This window comes from Macrobrachium nipponense, chromosome 6 (genome assembly GCF_015104395.2).
Source record: "Macrobrachium nipponense isolate FS-2020 chromosome 6, ASM1510439v2, whole genome shotgun sequence".
NCBI classification, from domain to species: domain Eukaryota; kingdom Metazoa; phylum Arthropoda; class Malacostraca; order Decapoda; family Palaemonidae; genus Macrobrachium; species Macrobrachium nipponense.
The window spans coordinates 97,132,013-97,150,770 of NC_061108.1; the positions used below are offsets into that span (position 1 = coordinate 97,132,013).

An 18,758-nucleotide genomic window follows, 5' to 3' on the forward strand; every position below is an offset into this window, starting at 1 on the left:
ATAATATATATATTATGACGAAGTGCAGAGTATCTAGTTCTGGACACAATTAATACTTTGGGGGAAGTGGTCAAAGATTCCGGGTCTCTGGGCACCATGAATACTTGTTAACCCAAAGTGCCAAGCGTCTGGTTACTACACTTACCATTTGTACTTGTTAGAACAAGAGACTTTAATCCTGGGTCTGAGACACCATTTATACTTGGGGCACAGTTTGATCAAGTACCTGGTTACTAGTTACCTCACTACAGCCAGATATCTGAACCTTCATCACAAATACCAAACGACTGAATACTCTAAAGGTAACAGTGATCCCTTATAGAACATAACAATCAAGAAAGCAATCCAACTAAGTTCATTAGAATAGATGTGAGGCAATCTTAAATAAAGGGTGCTTCTTCAACTATGTTAAATCTAAGTATTTCCCTGGTTCTAATTCACTTGAGAAAAACAGCACAATTACCACTCTATATTACTACCAAAACAAAAAATATAATACTGGTGGTAAATGATACTCATGAAAATTTAAAATACAAACATTTATTTCTAAATTCAAAAATCATGAGTGAAATTCACAATCTCAGGAAAATTTGTTATTACCTAAAAACAAGTTCGATTAATTCTTGAATTAATTATTAAACAAAATTAAATAAAAGTTTATCAAGAAAATTAATTAATTCAAGTTATAGTGCAGTAATTACATTTGAAATGAAACTTAATTAAATGCAAATTACTTCACAAGTTAGATCAAAATATTTATATAAAAAAATTATTCAATATAATTAAACAAAATGGAGAGAATACCAAAACACAATAATTTGAAAAGCAATAAAAGCATTGACAGTACAAGCATTAAGCATATAAAATGGACATATCAAGAGAACAAAACAAAAGAAAAATGCGTAAAAATCTCAATTGTATCCAAACAGTTAAATAAAAACCTCGAAGTGCACTTCAGAATATTTGTAAATTACCTTCAAACTAGGTGCAACTTCTCACTCAAAAGGAAAGGCCTGTTACAATCTTCAACACTTTCGTGGGTGCCTTCACAAAAATAATAATAACAATATGCTCAGATTCCACAAACAACACATATGTTACTAAGAAATTACACAGTGACCGATTTATACAAAAACATGAATTACATTATGGGCACTAGAGCGAGAGAGAGAAAAAGAGAGAGAGTGGTCCCTCTAACGCACAAGATCTCAGAGCCGAATCAGTAGTTCTATACGCGTAAATATGTGTATCTGTGTGAATGGGGCCCCTTAGTTGAGTAAAGTGTTCAGGACGAAAACATATTACGTCATCTCATTAATGTCATGGAATTTTAAAAATTTCACAATTAACTAATTACAAGTCAATAAGTCCTCTTTTGGAAAATTGAAAGAGATAAGAGTTAATTTATTAGAGATACTAAATGGTTTCCTAGCAATAGAAACCAAGCAAACATGAAATGATACAGTTGTATGGAAGATTCCCAAAGGACCTGATGCAGTATTTGGGAGGTCCCTGTGCATTCGCGTACGTGGATGAATAGTTCCCTTGTGTTCGTCACGGGACCGCTAAAGACGATAAAATATTAGCTGACTAAAGCATTTTCAACTTGTGAATAACAACCTTCTCTTGAAGCTTACACTCCTACCTTATCTTTCTCTCTGCCTCTAAGTTCGTTCTCAGCATTGAATTATACATTACTTAAACATTCTTTAAATATGGGAATCTGAACACAAAAATATGCATTTCACAACATTATGCAGTTTATGAGGGGAAATAATTGTATTACCAAAACCATGATTGCATCACGAAACTCACACTATATAATATATATATATATATATATATATATATATATATATATATATATATATAAATCTCACACTATAAGAATAAATGTATATATATATATAATATATATATATATATATATATATATATGCACATACATACATATAAGTCATATCACATTAACCGTGATTCATATACATACATCGAGCTACAAATGTCCTTTAATATCTAATTCACTCTACCTCTGGAACGGAATTAATATATCTTCATATATGCTTAACCGAAGGAGAATTTTATTAGGCGATAATAGAATTATCGCCTAATAAAATTCCCCTTCGGTTAAGCATATATGAAAATATATTAATTCCGAGGTAGAGTGAATTAGATATTAAAGGACATTTGTAGCTCGATGTATATATATACATACACACACACATACATACACACACACACACACACACACACACATATATATATATATATATATATATATATATATATATATATCACATATACACATATTTATATACATACATATATCACCATATATATACATATATATACATATATGTATATATATGTATACATATGTATAAAGGTATATGCCATAAGGGAAAATAAACAAGTTCATCTGCTAAGCAAAGGACGTTTGAACTTCGAAAGATTTTGCGGATACTCCGTTGTTTATTTTCCCTCGTGGCATTTACCTTTATTTATTGATTTATCACGTTCCTAACTTTCGTGATTCAGTTATACATATATAAATTATATATATATATATATATATATATATATATAATATATTCATATATTATACATATATATACATATATATATACAATTAATATATATACATATATATATCATATATATATCACATATATATATATATACATATAATATATAGGATATTATATATTTACAATATATAAATATATATATATATACATATACTCTAACATATATATACATATATCTATATACATATATTAATAATATATTAATTATACATATATATATATAACATATATAATATAATATATATTATATAATAGATAGATATATATAATATATATATACATATATATTTACATATTATATATATACTATATATATATATATATATATATACATATACGTATATATATATATATATATATATATATATATATATATAACATATATACATATATATAGTATATATATACATAGATATAGTATATTACATATATATATAGTATAGTATATACATATATATCATATGTATACATAGATATTATATATATCATATATATACTATATATATATATATCTATATATATATATATATATATATATATGATATTATATATATTTTTATATATAGATATATATATATATATAGAATCATATATATAGTATCTATGATATGATATATATATATATATATATATATTATATATTATCATATGTATATATTATAGTATATATATATATATATATTATATATGTGATATATATCTATATATATATATATATATCTATCTATTATATATATATATATTCTATATATATATATATATATATATCTATATATATATATATATATATATATGTGTGTGTGTGTGTGGTGTGTGTGTTAATTACGTGAAGAAAAATACACACAAAAGTATTTATAACAAAAAGAAATAATAGGAGCAGCCCAGCCGATATCTCATGTCTTCCTCCAAGGAGTAAGGTCATAGTTCGGAATGAGGCTGCTGTGACACTCGCAGGGCAGAATTGGGTTTTTGGGTCCTGGTTCCAGAAGCGGGAAGCGCTGGATCCTCGTCAGGTCTGGAATGTTGTTGCAGAATACCCTCGCGAGGGAGACCTTGTGCAGTTCTTGAATTTGGTCTGCAATGGAGGAAGAGAATGGAAGTAATTTTTGGTGCATTTAAGGGGGCTCGTAGAAGTTCACCAAGTTTACTAATGTCTCTGCAAGAAGAGAATTCTTGTGCTGCAACTTTGACAAAATCAGGGTGCTTGTAGTTTTACTGCAATACTTCTGGAATCAATAAATATTTGAGGTCATTTTGATGCCTTTGAAACTTGGTTAGACCCATTGGTCTTTATACCAGTTCACTCACTTCCGTGTAAGACCAGCTATGCATAACGACACTTGCAATAACAGCTCAGTTCCTGTGCTTTTTTCCAATTAATAAAAAAAATTAACCTGTCACCATAACCTATCACTGCATATACTAATTTACAGAGGCCATAGTAAGAAAGGCATTGTTCAGTTCTCATCACAGAGGAAACATAAAGCCATAAGCAGTCATGGCATAGTAGATGAAAAGAGTGCAGATCATTCTGCTGGTTTTTGTGCCCATTGAAACCCAGCGATGTTTCTATCGTCTGAACAAAAGCCACTGCAAAGAAGATTTTGCGCAATGACCCACATAAAAACACTCATGGATATTTTGCAGTCACTCAAATGGAAAATAATCAAGGTTACGTCAGTGGCACTCAGAGGTTTATCATTTGTATTGGCCCAACAACTTTGAGAGAATTAAGGTAATTATGTGGCTCTAGGTCTTGTTGAGACCCATTGCTGCTCTGGTATCCCCAAGGCACTGTGAAGGTCTCATGCAGTTCTAGTGTCTGCCCTACAATAGGTAGAGACGTTGTTTCTCGATGCCTCCCGTATTCAGGCTGGTGGCTGTCGGTCTTGTTGTGACCCATCACTGCTCACATCAGTTTCTCAAGACCCTTGCAAGAAAGACATTGCCGGTCAGCTGCTTACAGTTTGCCTTATTTAGTACAATGTGAGCAGTATTGAGGTTCTTTGCAGTGCCCTTAGGCTTTCAGGGTCATTGCTCTCTTGCTTTTATCTCCATGTTCACTTCTGTCTGTTTTTTTTTCAAACTTGGGCTGTGAAAAGCTACTAGGTTGGCTGTCCCGTTGACTGTTGCACTTAAAGGAACATGAAAATTCTCTCTCTCTCTCTCTCTCTCTCTCTCTTTGTGCGTGTGAGTGTGTGTCTCTGTGTGTGTGATTTAAACCCTGGATAACATCACCATGGAAATGTGCAGTTCTGCACACTGTAATGGAATTCTACCACGTCCTCTAAGTTTCTAGGTCTGGTTATTGTATATAAAAGATTTAATAAACCCAGAGCTTCATATATATATATATATATATATATATATATATATATATATATATATATATATATATATATATATACGTGTATATAAACCTCTAATTTTACTAATAAATCTTATTTATAATCTGTATCCGGTGGAATTTTATTATTCATAAATTATGAACTCGAAATTTCATTTACTTCATTGCATTGATTAACAAATCATTAAATTACCAACAAATAGCTTCAATAATTAATATCTCAACTCACCCTTCGTGAATGACCCAGCCTGGTCTCTCTCTTCATACCAGAAGCGATCACCAAATTTCATCCTCTTGAACTGATCAGTCAGTATACAGGTGAAAGTGGGGCCGAGAATCCCTCCCTCCAAGTGTATTTCAGAGATCCCTCCTGGGTACAAGTCTATGTCGTGTACAGATCTGGGGAGAAGAGAAATGAATGACATCCATGTGGCTTTTCCCCTTTGGCGTGTGGTTCCAGAACATGACACTTTTAGTTCTAAGCTAGCATTTAGGGATTAGTTTCCTGCAACCCATTGCACTAATCTTATTACTAAATCATCTCTTACCCAGACATGAGGCCCCACCAGAAGGTACTTTCCTTCTAGCCTAAACCCATTTGCTCTCAGCTGGTTCATAATTCAGTGATATAGGTCAGCTGTGGCACACTGGGTTTTAAAGACATGTATGCTGTAAGTTCTGTTAAGCACGGGTACTCAATCCAAAGACTGAAGAAAGTCATAGGACAAGTTACCACAGACTAAAAATGAGTAACATAAAATTATTTGTAGAGGGGGAAACAGTTATTGTGATATTAGTAGTAGTATAGGTATTACAGCTAATAATTTTCTAAAACATTGCCTGCACCATATTATCTGGGTCTGAGGCACCTTCCTACAAGGACATTTATTCTCTAGGATGTTGTAGTAAAGTGGTAGTCGCAGTAACTGTAATTCTTACTTGTAAACACTCCTCAGGGCTGCGATGGTGTTGTTAGGCATGACGCGAGAAAGGTCCTCAAATTTGTTGATATTTCGATATCCACATTTGGCCAGCCATTTTGTGTACCCTGGAAGGCCATGGTCTCTACCTCGCTGGATGTTCAGAGCCAGCAGGTCTAGCCCGAAGTCAAAGGAGCCTCGGAAGAGCTTTCCTGCTACCTGCAATCAGAAGTCTCTAGTTTTCTATTTTTTTTTTCAGTTGTGTCCTGTGACTTTTATGAATTTTTCCTTTTGTAAGACACATCCTATGGCATCCTTTCCCTGATAAAGGCTGTTAAATGATTGATCTATGGTTTTTATTGTTGTTTGACTTTGAAAACTGAACTGACAAATCTTACCTCCTTTGTGAAGAACTGGTCCACCATCTTAGAATGGGTGCGTGATTCTCCTCTAGCTAAGTCCCCCATGCCATGTAGATCATAGAGGTCGAAAGGGTCGAAGAAGTAAGTGGAAAGGTCATCTTCCTCAGTTTTTCCATTCTCCTTTAGGTGCAGGATGGAATCCTTGTGGATGAAAAAAGACCATCAATATTTACATAAGGCCTGAGTGCTGCTTGTTTTAGTGCATTTTACTATTTTTTATTAGTGTCAGTACCTACTAGCATCCATCCATATAACATCAAACTCTCATACTAACTCTTATTTCACTGTGCCCAAAGCGGTAGGCAGCAGTTGAGAAGGAATTGGTGATTGTAGCATCTACTGTAGGATTGTATGATTTTGTTTGGGTTCGTCCTGTCTCGGGAAGCATTCTTTGAGCTGCTAAGATCGAAAAGGCTGTGAGAGAGAAGAGATAGTGTTATCACACAGTTAAAATTACTTTTTATCTTGCTTAAGTGCCTTTATCCCTTGAATGAGGTGACTCCTAAGATGTTACATACAGGCAGTTCCAGTTATCGGCAGACTCGGTTAATGGCAATCCGGTTTTATGGCGATTGTCTAGCGCCATAAAGGCTATGATTTATGGCGCCATAACACGCTGAGTTTTCGTTGTTTGTGGCACAAGGTGCCGATAATAGAATTATGGCATTATAACGTACCTGACAGATGTGCCATTAACCGATTATTGGCGTTATTATCTGAAACTTAGTGCCATAAGTGCCATAAATTGCTGAGTTTCGGGTAATGGAGGTTTTCGCTTATCAGCACCCCGCCGAGAATGGAAACCCCGCAGATAACCGAGGACTAAGAATTATGGCATCATAACATACCTGATAGAGGTGCCATTAACCGATTATTGGCATCATTGTCTGAAACTCAGTGACATAAGTGCCATAAATTGCTGAGTTTTGGGTATTGGAGGTTTTCACTGATCAGCACCCCGCCGAGAATGGAAACCCCACAGATAACCGAGGACTGAGATTTCTAGTCCAATTCCCTTCATCCCCTTGAATGCAACCTACCACATTGGAGCAGCAACCAGGCATAGATATCAGCATTTAGCTCAATAGATGCAATATATATGAAAAATGTATAGCTTATGCCAGAGGGAAACAGTTGATCAGCATCTTAATAGCAGAATTAGCTTTACTAATAGTCATCATAATAGTAACAACACTCACGTATCACACTTGGGAGGAACTCATTGTAGGTGATGTGTTGGAGCTCTGCTGCAATGATCCTCCTGGATTCCTGGTAAAGTTCTTCATCTTTAGCTCTTGGACGAAGGTCCTTGAGGATCTTTGCCACTCTGTTGTGCTCACGAGCCCATAATACATGGAAAGAGGTCAAGGACAGGATCTGATTGACACGTCCATCACCTGTGGAGTAGGTTGTTTGAGGAAGAGGGTTCTTGCATCTCTATCAGTCTCTTAGCTTTTTACAAATCTTTCAACAATTGGTATTATTAAAATAACTAATTCCCTTTTGCTCTCTCTCTCTCTCTTTCTCTCACCTGCTTTGAAGCAGAACTCTCCCTTGGCCGCATGCTTTGGGACGTTACACCCATCATTCAAGGTCTTTGAAAGTGGAAGCAGTTCAACCCCTTCTTCAGTTATCTGTTCCCAGGAAAAATAATGTTAGATATATTTTAAGTAGTTTTATTGGCATAAGTATTAGCTATAGTAGTATCTTTAGTCAGTTAAGTAGAAAATTATAGCGGTAGTTAGAGCGTTATAAGCTGTCATTTTGGAAGTGGATAGTGACCCAGCGATTGTGGGAGTTATCAAGAAAATAGTATTAGTAGGACAATGGCAATTTGAGTGAGTAGTATTTGTAACAGAGGGAAAGAAGTGATATATAGTTACAATAACGTAGTCAAGGTTGGTGGCACTCGAGCAACCTGAACTTCGGCTCCTTTACAAGTATATGTAATTATGTAAAATTTTCACAAGGAGAAAAACTGGAAATGTTTGACGAAGGGTTTACTACAATATACAAGCTAAAGAAAACAATTCAAACACGGCATCAAGGTTTCAAATCGTTTCATTAATAGAACTAGGAGGGAGAGGCCATTATCTACATTACTGGTAATGCTGATGTTACAAACACTTGAGTGGAGGATGGATGAGTGAGGGAAAGTCGAAGGGTTACATTGGTGTTCTCGATATCCTGGATTCGCTGGGATTCTTCTGTGGTCCTGTTTAGTCTCCTGTCTCCCAAAGTGGCTTAAAAACCTCCCAGAGTTTTAAAAAATATTGTTTTAAGTAAAATGGAATTTCCATTTTTTGAAAACATTGTTAGCTTTATTTTTATTTTATTTACTTTTCGTTTTGCATGTTATTCTAAAGTTACTTCAACACACACACTATATATATATATATATATAATATATATATATATATATATATATATATATATATATATATATATATATATATATATATATATATATATATATATATATATATATATATAATATATGACTGGTAAAAATATTGTGTTACAACAGAATTCCATCCAATAAAAGAAGTCCAGAAAATACCAAATATAGAAAGTAAATGCTATATTTCAGAGACTGCTGTCTCCCTCCTCAGGTAGGTAATGAATGAGAACAGGTACAGAAAAGGCAGTATTTATACCAAGAGGTCCATCTACAGGTAAGATGTTTCACTAGATCACCCCAGTTGATCTTTTCTCTTTAATCTTCTGAAGCGTTGGTTGAAGGAAGATTTTATCTTTAATATCCAAATCTCAGGTGCCCTTTCTGATGTTCATTACCTTCGTTCAATCAAGGCCAACTCCACCATTTGGCTTTTATATCGACATTTGTTGCAGTAAATTATGTGACAAATTCCAGTTTATTCTGTGGTTATGGTTATTTATATAGTTAAAAATAGCTAAGCTCTGTTGTCCATAAATAATTGACCATTTATGTTAAATACTCTCTGGGGACGTGATTTTCCTGTCAAACTGATATAAGGTTGGTAACAGTCCAGGCTTGGGACTTCATTTACTCCTGTTTTTGGGGATTGGCTTTTGTTGGATGCTAATCAGGGATTTGGCTAGGGTATTTGGGTAGGTGAAAGCAAAAGGGTTAGGTTTTCCGAGTGTGTGTCACTGTCTTAATCCTGTCCAGGTGTGGGATTCTTATTTTATTGTTGGGTGTCTCTCTGGTTTTGTCTTGATGGGGTTGGTAGAAAATTACATTTGCTTTATGAATTGCTTTCTTAATTATATGGTTAGGGAGACGAAAGCTGCTTACGAATTAGTTCAAAATCCTATTCAGGAAAACTGGGGAACACATTCATAAGGCTCCCAAGAATAGATTGCTGGCTATGCATATCTGATAGAAATGTCATGATAACTAAAATAATAAATGTATGAAAGTGATTAAAAAATGTACACTAACTAGAAAAAAAAATACAAGAGAAACAACAGCAGCTTTAAGGAAGCTGGTATGCATAAGTAAAAACACATTTAGTGCTGTGTGTGTGAGCGCGTGATCTGGATTTCTAGATCAGATATTTGGTAAGCCTAATTAGCACTTCAGCGTTAAGTTACACCCCTGCTAGTGACATAAATAAATCTATAATTAAACTCATTGTGACAGGTAAGGAATGCTGACACAAAGTTAGAATACTATATTCATGGCACAAAAGAAAAGCAAGTAAGTTAATAATATAAGTTGAAAACAAGCGCAAAAAGAGGCATTCAAATCGGTACAGAATCGGAACAAACTAGTTGTTTTTTCTTGACCCTTATGGTATCTTAGTTTTCCTCTGCTTTTCCTGTGAATAAATTACTTACTGTTTTTTTAATGAACAATACTATGCATTTCAGGGACCGCGAGTCATCGTTTTTCTCAAATATCTTTCAAACTAATTATTTGATCGAAAGGGCACTTCAACTGTTTACAAGACACCTCGCCCTAATTTTTGGTAACAGTGCATTGTCAAATGGAGTTAGTTATGGTGTTTACCCTTGTTTTACAAGATGTTGCCAAGCATTGCCAAGCTATGCTTTCGAACGTGCTTTACTCCCATTCCATCGTTATTCAGGCAGAAGAACGAAAAATTATGAAACTCTGCCACAACTAATATGTTTAGAGAACGGCAAAGTTTAGAACATGGGCCTAGAGGTGAAAATCCTCGAAGCACCACAAGATAGCAAGACAATACAGTAGTGTAAATTTTGTTGCTGAGCAACATCCATTTGTGAGTTTTGAATTCTAGCGCCTCGTCACGATATTGTTGAACCAGGAATCATGACTAGGGAGAGATTTTTAAAAATACACTTGAAATCTTTGATGGGTGTCTAATGATTAAGCAGACCTTGATGGATGAGATGTTCAGTTAGGCATACTTTTTTTTTTATCGGTGGCCAGTGAATACCAAGGATAGGGATGGAACCAGATTCAATGATGCATGCATTTTTTCTTCAAAATACCTAAATAATACATTTTGTACGGAGATACTTTATTAACATCGGCCTAAACCCTCAATTACTCCTATACGGCACCTCCGCTCCCCCCCCCCCACCCCCTCCTCACATCTCAGGCTATTCGATCGAACTTCTCGCTACGAACTCCATCTCTGAAAGCATCACTAATAATACCGGTTATTCTAGAATTCCCCTCACCGACAACCGAAGCATGTTTATAAAATATTTTCTGCTCCAAATGAATTAATCTTTCATTCCCCAAAATATTTCCATACCCTCGTGTTACACCCTGTATGATTGTTGCAGCTGTCAAAGAACAACCCGTGATTACAGCAGTAGGTTTTTATTGTAAAAAATAAGTGTCTGATACAGACCAAAACGAGAAAGTCATGTTTCATTTTTCTTATCCTTTCAGCTATAATATGCTTTTGGTAGCAGGTCTAGTCATACATGTGAAACTAATTTTAATTCATTTCTATCTAGAAGAAGTGAATAGCTAGCTACAGAAAGATCAATCCAAGAAAAGCAAAGTAAGCCTTTTTTAATGTATTCGTCAGTTTTGACTCCCACAGTTTTCCAACGTTTCCGGATGAAGCATTTGGAATAGCTAGATCTGAGTAAATTATGTTAAGCAATTATGAAAAGGATAAGAAAAAGGAGAACATGGCAAAAAAAAAAAAATGGGAATAAGCACACAAAGCATATTAATATAGATATTTCCGATTTAAATATTCATTCACATTACGTATCCGAGAGAGTATAGTGCTGAAAATAGATCTAGGTTAATCATAATGTGAAAATCAGGAGACGAAATGACGACACCCCAGTACAGTACGATACGTTGGGTTAAGACTCGACCGGGAGCAGAGCCAACTTCAAAATGCTTATGCTGCCAGGAAGTTTGAGTTGAGAATAAAATTAGAATTCGTGGACTCATTGGTATATATTTTCCTTACTTTGCAAAATAATTACCTTTGATACGTTGAATAAATCTACTCGATTCTAATTTAATTTACTTCAAGTATGACATCTGTGAAAGGAAATAATTTTTTACATGTAAATAATCTGGCACCTGCATATGGCAATATTTCCATAACGAACAATGAATTAAGAAACTACGTCAATACTTCGTGATGTGACTGTAGTGCCTACAGCATTAATTAATTAATGACATTAGTTATTAAATAAATTCTGAACCATATAAAATTAACTCTTGAAATTGGCAAATGGGTATGCCCCAGCATTCCCAGTCCACTCTATAATATTTTTTATGGGCTATGGATTTATCCCATCGAGCAAACTCACGTGACTGAGCAGAAGACCGTCAACATTGGTTCTCAGAGGATCATTGCCTGGGGTGGTTGGCTTCTCTCCGTAGATTTGGGATGCATCCAGATAGGCAGATTGCTCGTTCATTTGTTCTCTCGGGCCTGTGAAATAGTTATTGCCATTACCTCTTTTAAGAAGATTGCATATGGTTCAGTTTGTGTGTGTGAGTAAAAACTCATTCTTTCCTAAGGCCAGCTTAATCATCAACAACAGTTATAGAGCGGCAGCCCGGACCAATGATACACCGAACGAGTTACCGACTGTAACGGTGTAACCCCTACTGGTATTTAGGAGTAGACTTGTAAACTGTGAACTGACCGTCTGTCGGAAATATATGGGTGGCTTACTTAACAAGCACCACTAATTGCTTGTTAGATTTTGGGTCTAGATCCAGTAAAAGAGATACCAGATGTACTAATATATATCTGCAGACTCTCCTGATTATAGAATGACCGGTGACAGACATCCTGGAGGGTGGGTTCCCCCTGACAGACGCACTGAGAAGGGGTGGGTGGAGAAGTTAAAAGGATCTAGATCCAACTTAGGAGATACCAGTAAAATTTACACTACAATAGCACTTTACATACTAGAGTACTGTGGTAGTAATGATAGACATTTTAGTGGGTGGTTTCCCCCTGACAGACGCCCCACAATGAGTGGGGAGGGGGAGACAGGATCTGCATTCAACATTGGAGATACCAAGTAAAATTTGTACTACAATTGCACTGCACATCCTAGAGTATTGTGGTGGTATTGACAGACATTTTAGTGGGTGGTTACCCCCTGGCAGACACCCCACAATGAGTGGGGAGGGGGAGACAGGATCCGCATCCAACATCGGAGATACCAAGTAAAGTTTGTACTACAATAGCACTTCATATCCTAGAACCCTGTGTTGGTAATGCCAGATATTTTAGTGGGTGGTTACCCCCTGACAGACGCCCCACAACGAGTGGGGAGGGGGAGACAGGATCTGCATCCAACACTGGAGATACCTAGTAAAATTTGTACTATAATAGCACTTCATATCCTAGAATGTTTTCGTAAGGTAATTTTTCTTTGTGAAATCGGGTCAAATAATAATAATAAAGATTTAAAAGATAATAGTAATAAAATATAGTACTAAGAGCTGGACTGAGACCTTTCAATATGGCCTCCCGAAGTCCTTTCGGCAGGGAGATCGCTACTCCAGTGATTGACGTCCTATGCCTTGCACACAGCTGACAGATTTGCACTTTCGGTTGTCCGATTTTTATGACTGTGTTGAAGACGCATTATAAATCATATTAGCAATGGTAAATACATTGAACAGACGGGAGGATATAATATGATGTTAGTGCCTGTCTACTGGATATAATGAACAATGAAAGTAAAAATATTACTAGGGAGAAAATTAGCCGAATAATGGTCGTCAAAGCCAGTATCGATAGAATGTATTGAAACATTGCATAGGCTGGCTGTGATGCGTGCCGGCGGGAAGTTAAGAGACGAACACCCAGTTGGCCTTAAACATCAAACTGCGGGCAATTTTCGCCTTAATTTGCCCGTAAGTATAATTTTTGGCCGAGTTTAAATTTTCTTCCCTGAATATATATGGTACCCGATACTTGGTGACAGCGTACATTTCAATTTGATTGAGGCAGCCGAAAATAAGTGGACTATTAGATAATTACACATGCTATTATAGGCCAACTTAATTTGGGAGTCAGGAGCTCCAAGAAAATGTTTTAATGTTTATAGTTAGCCTATCCTGAACAATTCATTCACATTTCCGTTTCCAGAAATTATTTGTGTTGTGATACATCATCTCTGCGAATGTGCAGGTGTTAAACTGGCTCTTTATGATGGGGCTTTGGTCTTAATATCAATCGAACTCCCATATCCGATAAAAATTGCATTTCATCCACACGAAACAACAGCAACTAAAGAACAATTCAGTTGATGAAAACCCGTTGGGCTACGAACCCCGACATTGCTGCAGTGTCCTAACTATAGGCAAGAAAAGAAAATGACCAAAGACGCTATTAAAACGAGAATACTTATCTTACATTTCTTTTTTTAGAGGAATTGAGAGTGGCACCATATGACTGGTTTAATTATTCAAAAATGGCTCAGGACACATACTTGTAGCTGTTGCCACTTGTGACCCCTCCCATTAAGAAAAAAATACTACTTTGTGTGAAGTAATAACTCCACACTAAAGGATAGTGCTAATATTATATATATATATATATATATATATATCTATATATATATACACAAATATAATACTATATATATGTATATATATATACATTACATATACATATACACACGTTTGTGTGTGTGAAACTGTAGAAAAGTAGACCAGGCCTAGTAGGTCTCATACATAGTTTTATATATATATATATATATATATATATATATATATATATATATATATATATATATATATATATATATATATATATATATATATATATATATATATATATGTGTGTGTGTGTGTGTGTGTGTGTGTGTGTGTGTGTGTGTGATGGAATTAATAAAGTGAAATTTTCCATACTTCAATAGGAATTTTTAAAAATAACTCCGGCAAATCTTATCCTGATACACCATAATATATCTTGAATTTCTTACCTTTTACATGTTATGAGGCTCACGAATTTCAGATAAATACCATATTTCTAATATTAATACTGCCTATGATAGATTTTGAATCATTTCAAGGTGTCCCATCTCTCCCCTCCAATCGTAGCATATGTCTGTCAGGGGGAAACTACCCACTAAAATGTCTGGCATCACCATCACAGCATTCTAGGATATGAAGTGCTATTGTAGTACAAATTTTACTTGGTGTCTCCGATGTTGGATGCAGATCATGTCTCCCCCTCCCCCTCCCACTCCCCACTCGTTGTGGGGTGGTCTGTCGGGGTAACCACCCGCTAAAATGTCTGTCATCACAACCGCTGTACTCTAGGATGTGCAGTACTATTGTAGTACAAATTTACTTCGTAATTTCCATGTTGGATGCAAATCCTGTCTCCCCCTCCCCCTACCCCTCCCCGCTTGTTGTGGGGTGTCTGTCAGGGGGTAACCACCCACTAAAGTATCTGTCAATACCACCCCAATACTCTAGGATGTGCAATGCAATTTTACTTGGTATCTCCAGTGTTGAATGAGGATCCTATCTCCCCCTCCCCACTCGTTGTGGGGCGTCTTTCCGGGGGAAACCACCCACTAAAATGTCTGTCATTACCACCACAGTATTCTAGGATGTGCAGTGCTATTGTAGTGTAAATTTTACTCGGTATCTCCTAAATTGGATCTAGAAATTAACCCCCCCTTTTCAGTACGTCTGTCAGGGGGATCCCACCCTCCAGGATGTCTTTCACCGGACATTCTATAATCAGTAGAGTCTGCAGATATATTATATATTAGTTTCATCTGGTATCTCATAAACTGGATCTAGACCCAAAATCTAACAAGTAATTAGTGGTGCTTGTTAAGTAAGCCACCCATATATTTCCGGCAGGCGGTCAGTTTCACAGTTTACAAGTCTACTCCTAAATACCAGTAGGGGTTACAGTCGGTATCTCGTTTGTTGTATCTCAATGGTCTGGGCCGCGGGACTATTAGTTTGTATCTTTGTTAGAAGGACTATGCAAAAATTTAGGTAGGAACTCTTATTGTTATGATACTCTTCTCATGCAATTTCACAAAAGATCGTAAATTGCTTCCTCACCCAGGGTACACCGGGAGGCTGGCGCGGACCTCACAAACTCCATACACGTTTGTTTGAAGCTTGAGTAGAAGGGATCTTTCTTAGGAATATCTATGGGAGCGCACCCCAAATCTTCTAGATTTTCAGCCATTCCATGCAACCTCTCGTCACAACACTTGATTGGGCGCCCATAAATTGTGGCCGTTCCTTTGAAGTGAAAAAATATGTTAGGAGAAAGATGCTGCTTAGTGGTCTGCATGTTGGATATTTTAACTGGTATGAGATGATTATAAATGGGTTTAGCTATGTCCATAATGATTTTAATTGCATATCCATTTTTTGTACTCAAATTCACGATCTTTGTTCGCTTCAGAGGCTTAGGGCTCATATTTAAGAGGCATAACACTCAAGCTAGTGGTTACCTACACGGGAGGATGTTCATTTCCAGCAAATATATAGTACCTTTAGAATAATATGTTTTTTTTTTTATAACTAGCCTGTACTGTAGACATATCAGAAAGCTTATATTGTAAAATGATTGTTGTATCAAGTAGGCAGATATACATATGTTTGGCCACTGGTTTGAGTCCCACAAGTACAAACTACCTCAGTTTTCTTGTATACATGTCACCCAGATAGTGCATGAAAACCATTATATTTTTTGCCATTTACTTTTGTTTATCATGACCCCTTTAAAAGTACAGTAAGTATTGTTTCTTTATAGCAACAAATCGTGATTCGAAGTGCTACGTTTACATTGGTCTTTTTAGCAAGAATTTTGAGTCCTCTGCATACCTCTTAATATCCAGGACTGCAAATGCTTACCATTTGGCGGTTGTAGAACCCTCATCACAGGTGTTCTTGTGATGTCATGGTCTAGGAACTGCCCATACGACATGTGGAGAGAAGATAGATCACCAGTTTCAGGGCTGACTTTCAACGAGTTTATCGTAGTGCTAACCAACCTGGCACTGGGCAGCGGCTGGCCATTTGTATCTCTTCGTAAATGCGAGACTCCTGTTAAGGAAATTGTGGCATCAGCTGATGTAGAACATTGGCCTTACAAAGTAATTTAACCAGGCCACCGAAACACATTTCTGGGCCCTTTCTTGGATGAGGCATGGATTTGTTTGTAAAGAGCATGAAAGAATATGAGAAGATAAACAAATATGCGAGAAGAGAGTGCAGAAAAAGGGAGTAAATGGCAAAACGCAAAACAGGTGGGGCCAAATGTAACTGCAAAAGAACATATATTGCTGGTTACACGAACCTTTATAATAATCTGGCCACAGAATCCTGTTGAATCTTCTGAAGGCAGCACCCTTCAGAGGGTCCTTCAGGTTGTTGCAGGACCCATCCATCGTCCTGTAGCGGCTATGAGGATCACAGGCACTAACTTCAGAGCCTACCTTCTGATCGCTACCAAAGATTCCAGGGAGAAGCTGAAATGGAGCCACTAACATCTTATGGAACTGAGACTTGCAGTTTTCCAAGTCCCCCAGGAGGCCAAGGCCAGAGCTCGCTCTCGTAGACATTTTGTTTCTGAAACATTTTGAGGACTTTCAAAATTTGATAGGTAATTTCTTTGGATACGATAACTTGCTGAGGACTGGAATGGAGTCACTATGATACCTGGAGAAACCAGACATGTACATTTTCTTCATATCTGTCAGGAAGCTGAGGCAGAAACTGGCTTCAGTAGATAAGTTATCTCATAATTTATATCTGGACATGATTTACTGATTTTGCTTTTAGAAACAATTTTGCTAATTTTTTCCCGATTTGCTATGAGCCTAAGTAATAGTATTGTAAGTTACTTTGATAAGTCAATTTGAATATTTATAGAAGGGTTTAGAGAGGCTGGTCTTAATAAGTGTTAGATAGTTTTTTTTTCATTCAAAATTAATATGACATTGAGGAAAAGTCAATAAATGAAAGTCACTCACGGGACCTATAACATGTTTAAACATGAACAATTTTATACTGTTTTCAGTCAGTTTTTTCCTGCCTAAAGAGAAAATTTTTATAAACGCAGTTAAAAACGAAGATTTTGCTCAAGTAAGATGGATCATCAAAGTTGGCAAGGTTGTGTTCATTTTTGAGAAATTTATATAATTATTTTCATAAATTCAGTTTTGATAATACCACAGTTGGAGATTTTTAATAAAAAATATATATACATATATATAATATATATATATATAATATATATAATATATATATAATTACGACTATAAAATATTTTCTGTTGTCACAGATTTTTACCTAATAAAGGTTGCCCATAAAACACCAAATAGGGTAGATTTTAAAGTGTTATGTTTTGGAAACACCGTTTCCAAAACATAAACATAACAGGCAGGTCCTTTGAGGGAAACTGTTTTCCGAAATTATAATGATGTAAAACCTACTCTCTTCTTGGTGTATGTTTACAGGCAACCTTTATTAGATGGAATTCTCTAATAGCAGTAAATATATCATACTCATTATCTATCTATTTATCTTATATATATATATATATATATATATATATATATATATATATATCTATATATATATATATATATATATATACATATACATACAGTGGTCCCTTGTATTCGCGGAGGATGCGTACCAGACCCCCCTCCCCCCGCGAATAGTTGGAACCCCTATAAAAACACTAAAAAAGCCTATTTTGTTAGAAAAACTCAAGAAAAACCCACAAAAAATGTTTATACTGTTTTTTTTAGTAGTTTTATCACAATAAGTGCATTTTATGATGAAATTAATGAAAAAAAACCAGGAATTTGTGGATATTTCTCATAGATAAATACCGCAAATAGGCGAATTTTCCACGAATAATCCGGAAAAACATTCTGAGAGAAATCCGCGAATACGGGGGTCCACTGTGTGTGTGTGTATATATATATATATATATATATATATATATATATATATATATATATATATAAGTCATATCACATTACCGTGATTCATATACATATATCGAGC

At 35.6% G+C, this 18,758-nt stretch overlaps 1 protein-coding gene across 1 annotated transcript in view; it reads right to left on the bottom strand.

Annotated features, from left to right (window-relative positions):
• Positions 1 to 3,403: 3,403 nt before the first annotated feature.
• Positions 3,404 to 18,758, bottom strand: part of LOC135216131 (peroxidase-like) — a 20,565-nt gene continuing 5,210 nt past the window's right edge. Inside the window, exons 4-14 of the mRNA XM_064251207.1 lie at positions 17,038 to 17,309; positions 16,593 to 16,784; positions 15,789 to 15,974; positions 12,041 to 12,165; positions 7,809 to 7,911; positions 7,477 to 7,674; positions 6,552 to 6,691; positions 6,254 to 6,418; positions 5,875 to 6,074; positions 5,165 to 5,334; positions 3,404 to 3,663 (exon numbers count right to left, since the gene is read on the bottom strand). Coding sequence (XP_064107277.1) covers positions 3,482 to 3,663; positions 5,165 to 5,334; positions 5,875 to 6,074; positions 6,254 to 6,418; positions 6,552 to 6,691; positions 7,477 to 7,674; positions 7,809 to 7,911; positions 12,041 to 12,165; positions 15,789 to 15,974; positions 16,593 to 16,784; positions 17,038 to 17,309 — 1,933 coding nt within the window. The 3' untranslated portion in view covers positions 3,404 to 3,481. The remainder of the gene's footprint in view (positions 3,664 to 5,164; positions 5,335 to 5,874; positions 6,075 to 6,253; positions 6,419 to 6,551; positions 6,692 to 7,476; positions 7,675 to 7,808; positions 7,912 to 12,040; positions 12,166 to 15,788; positions 15,975 to 16,592; positions 16,785 to 17,037; positions 17,310 to 18,758) is intronic.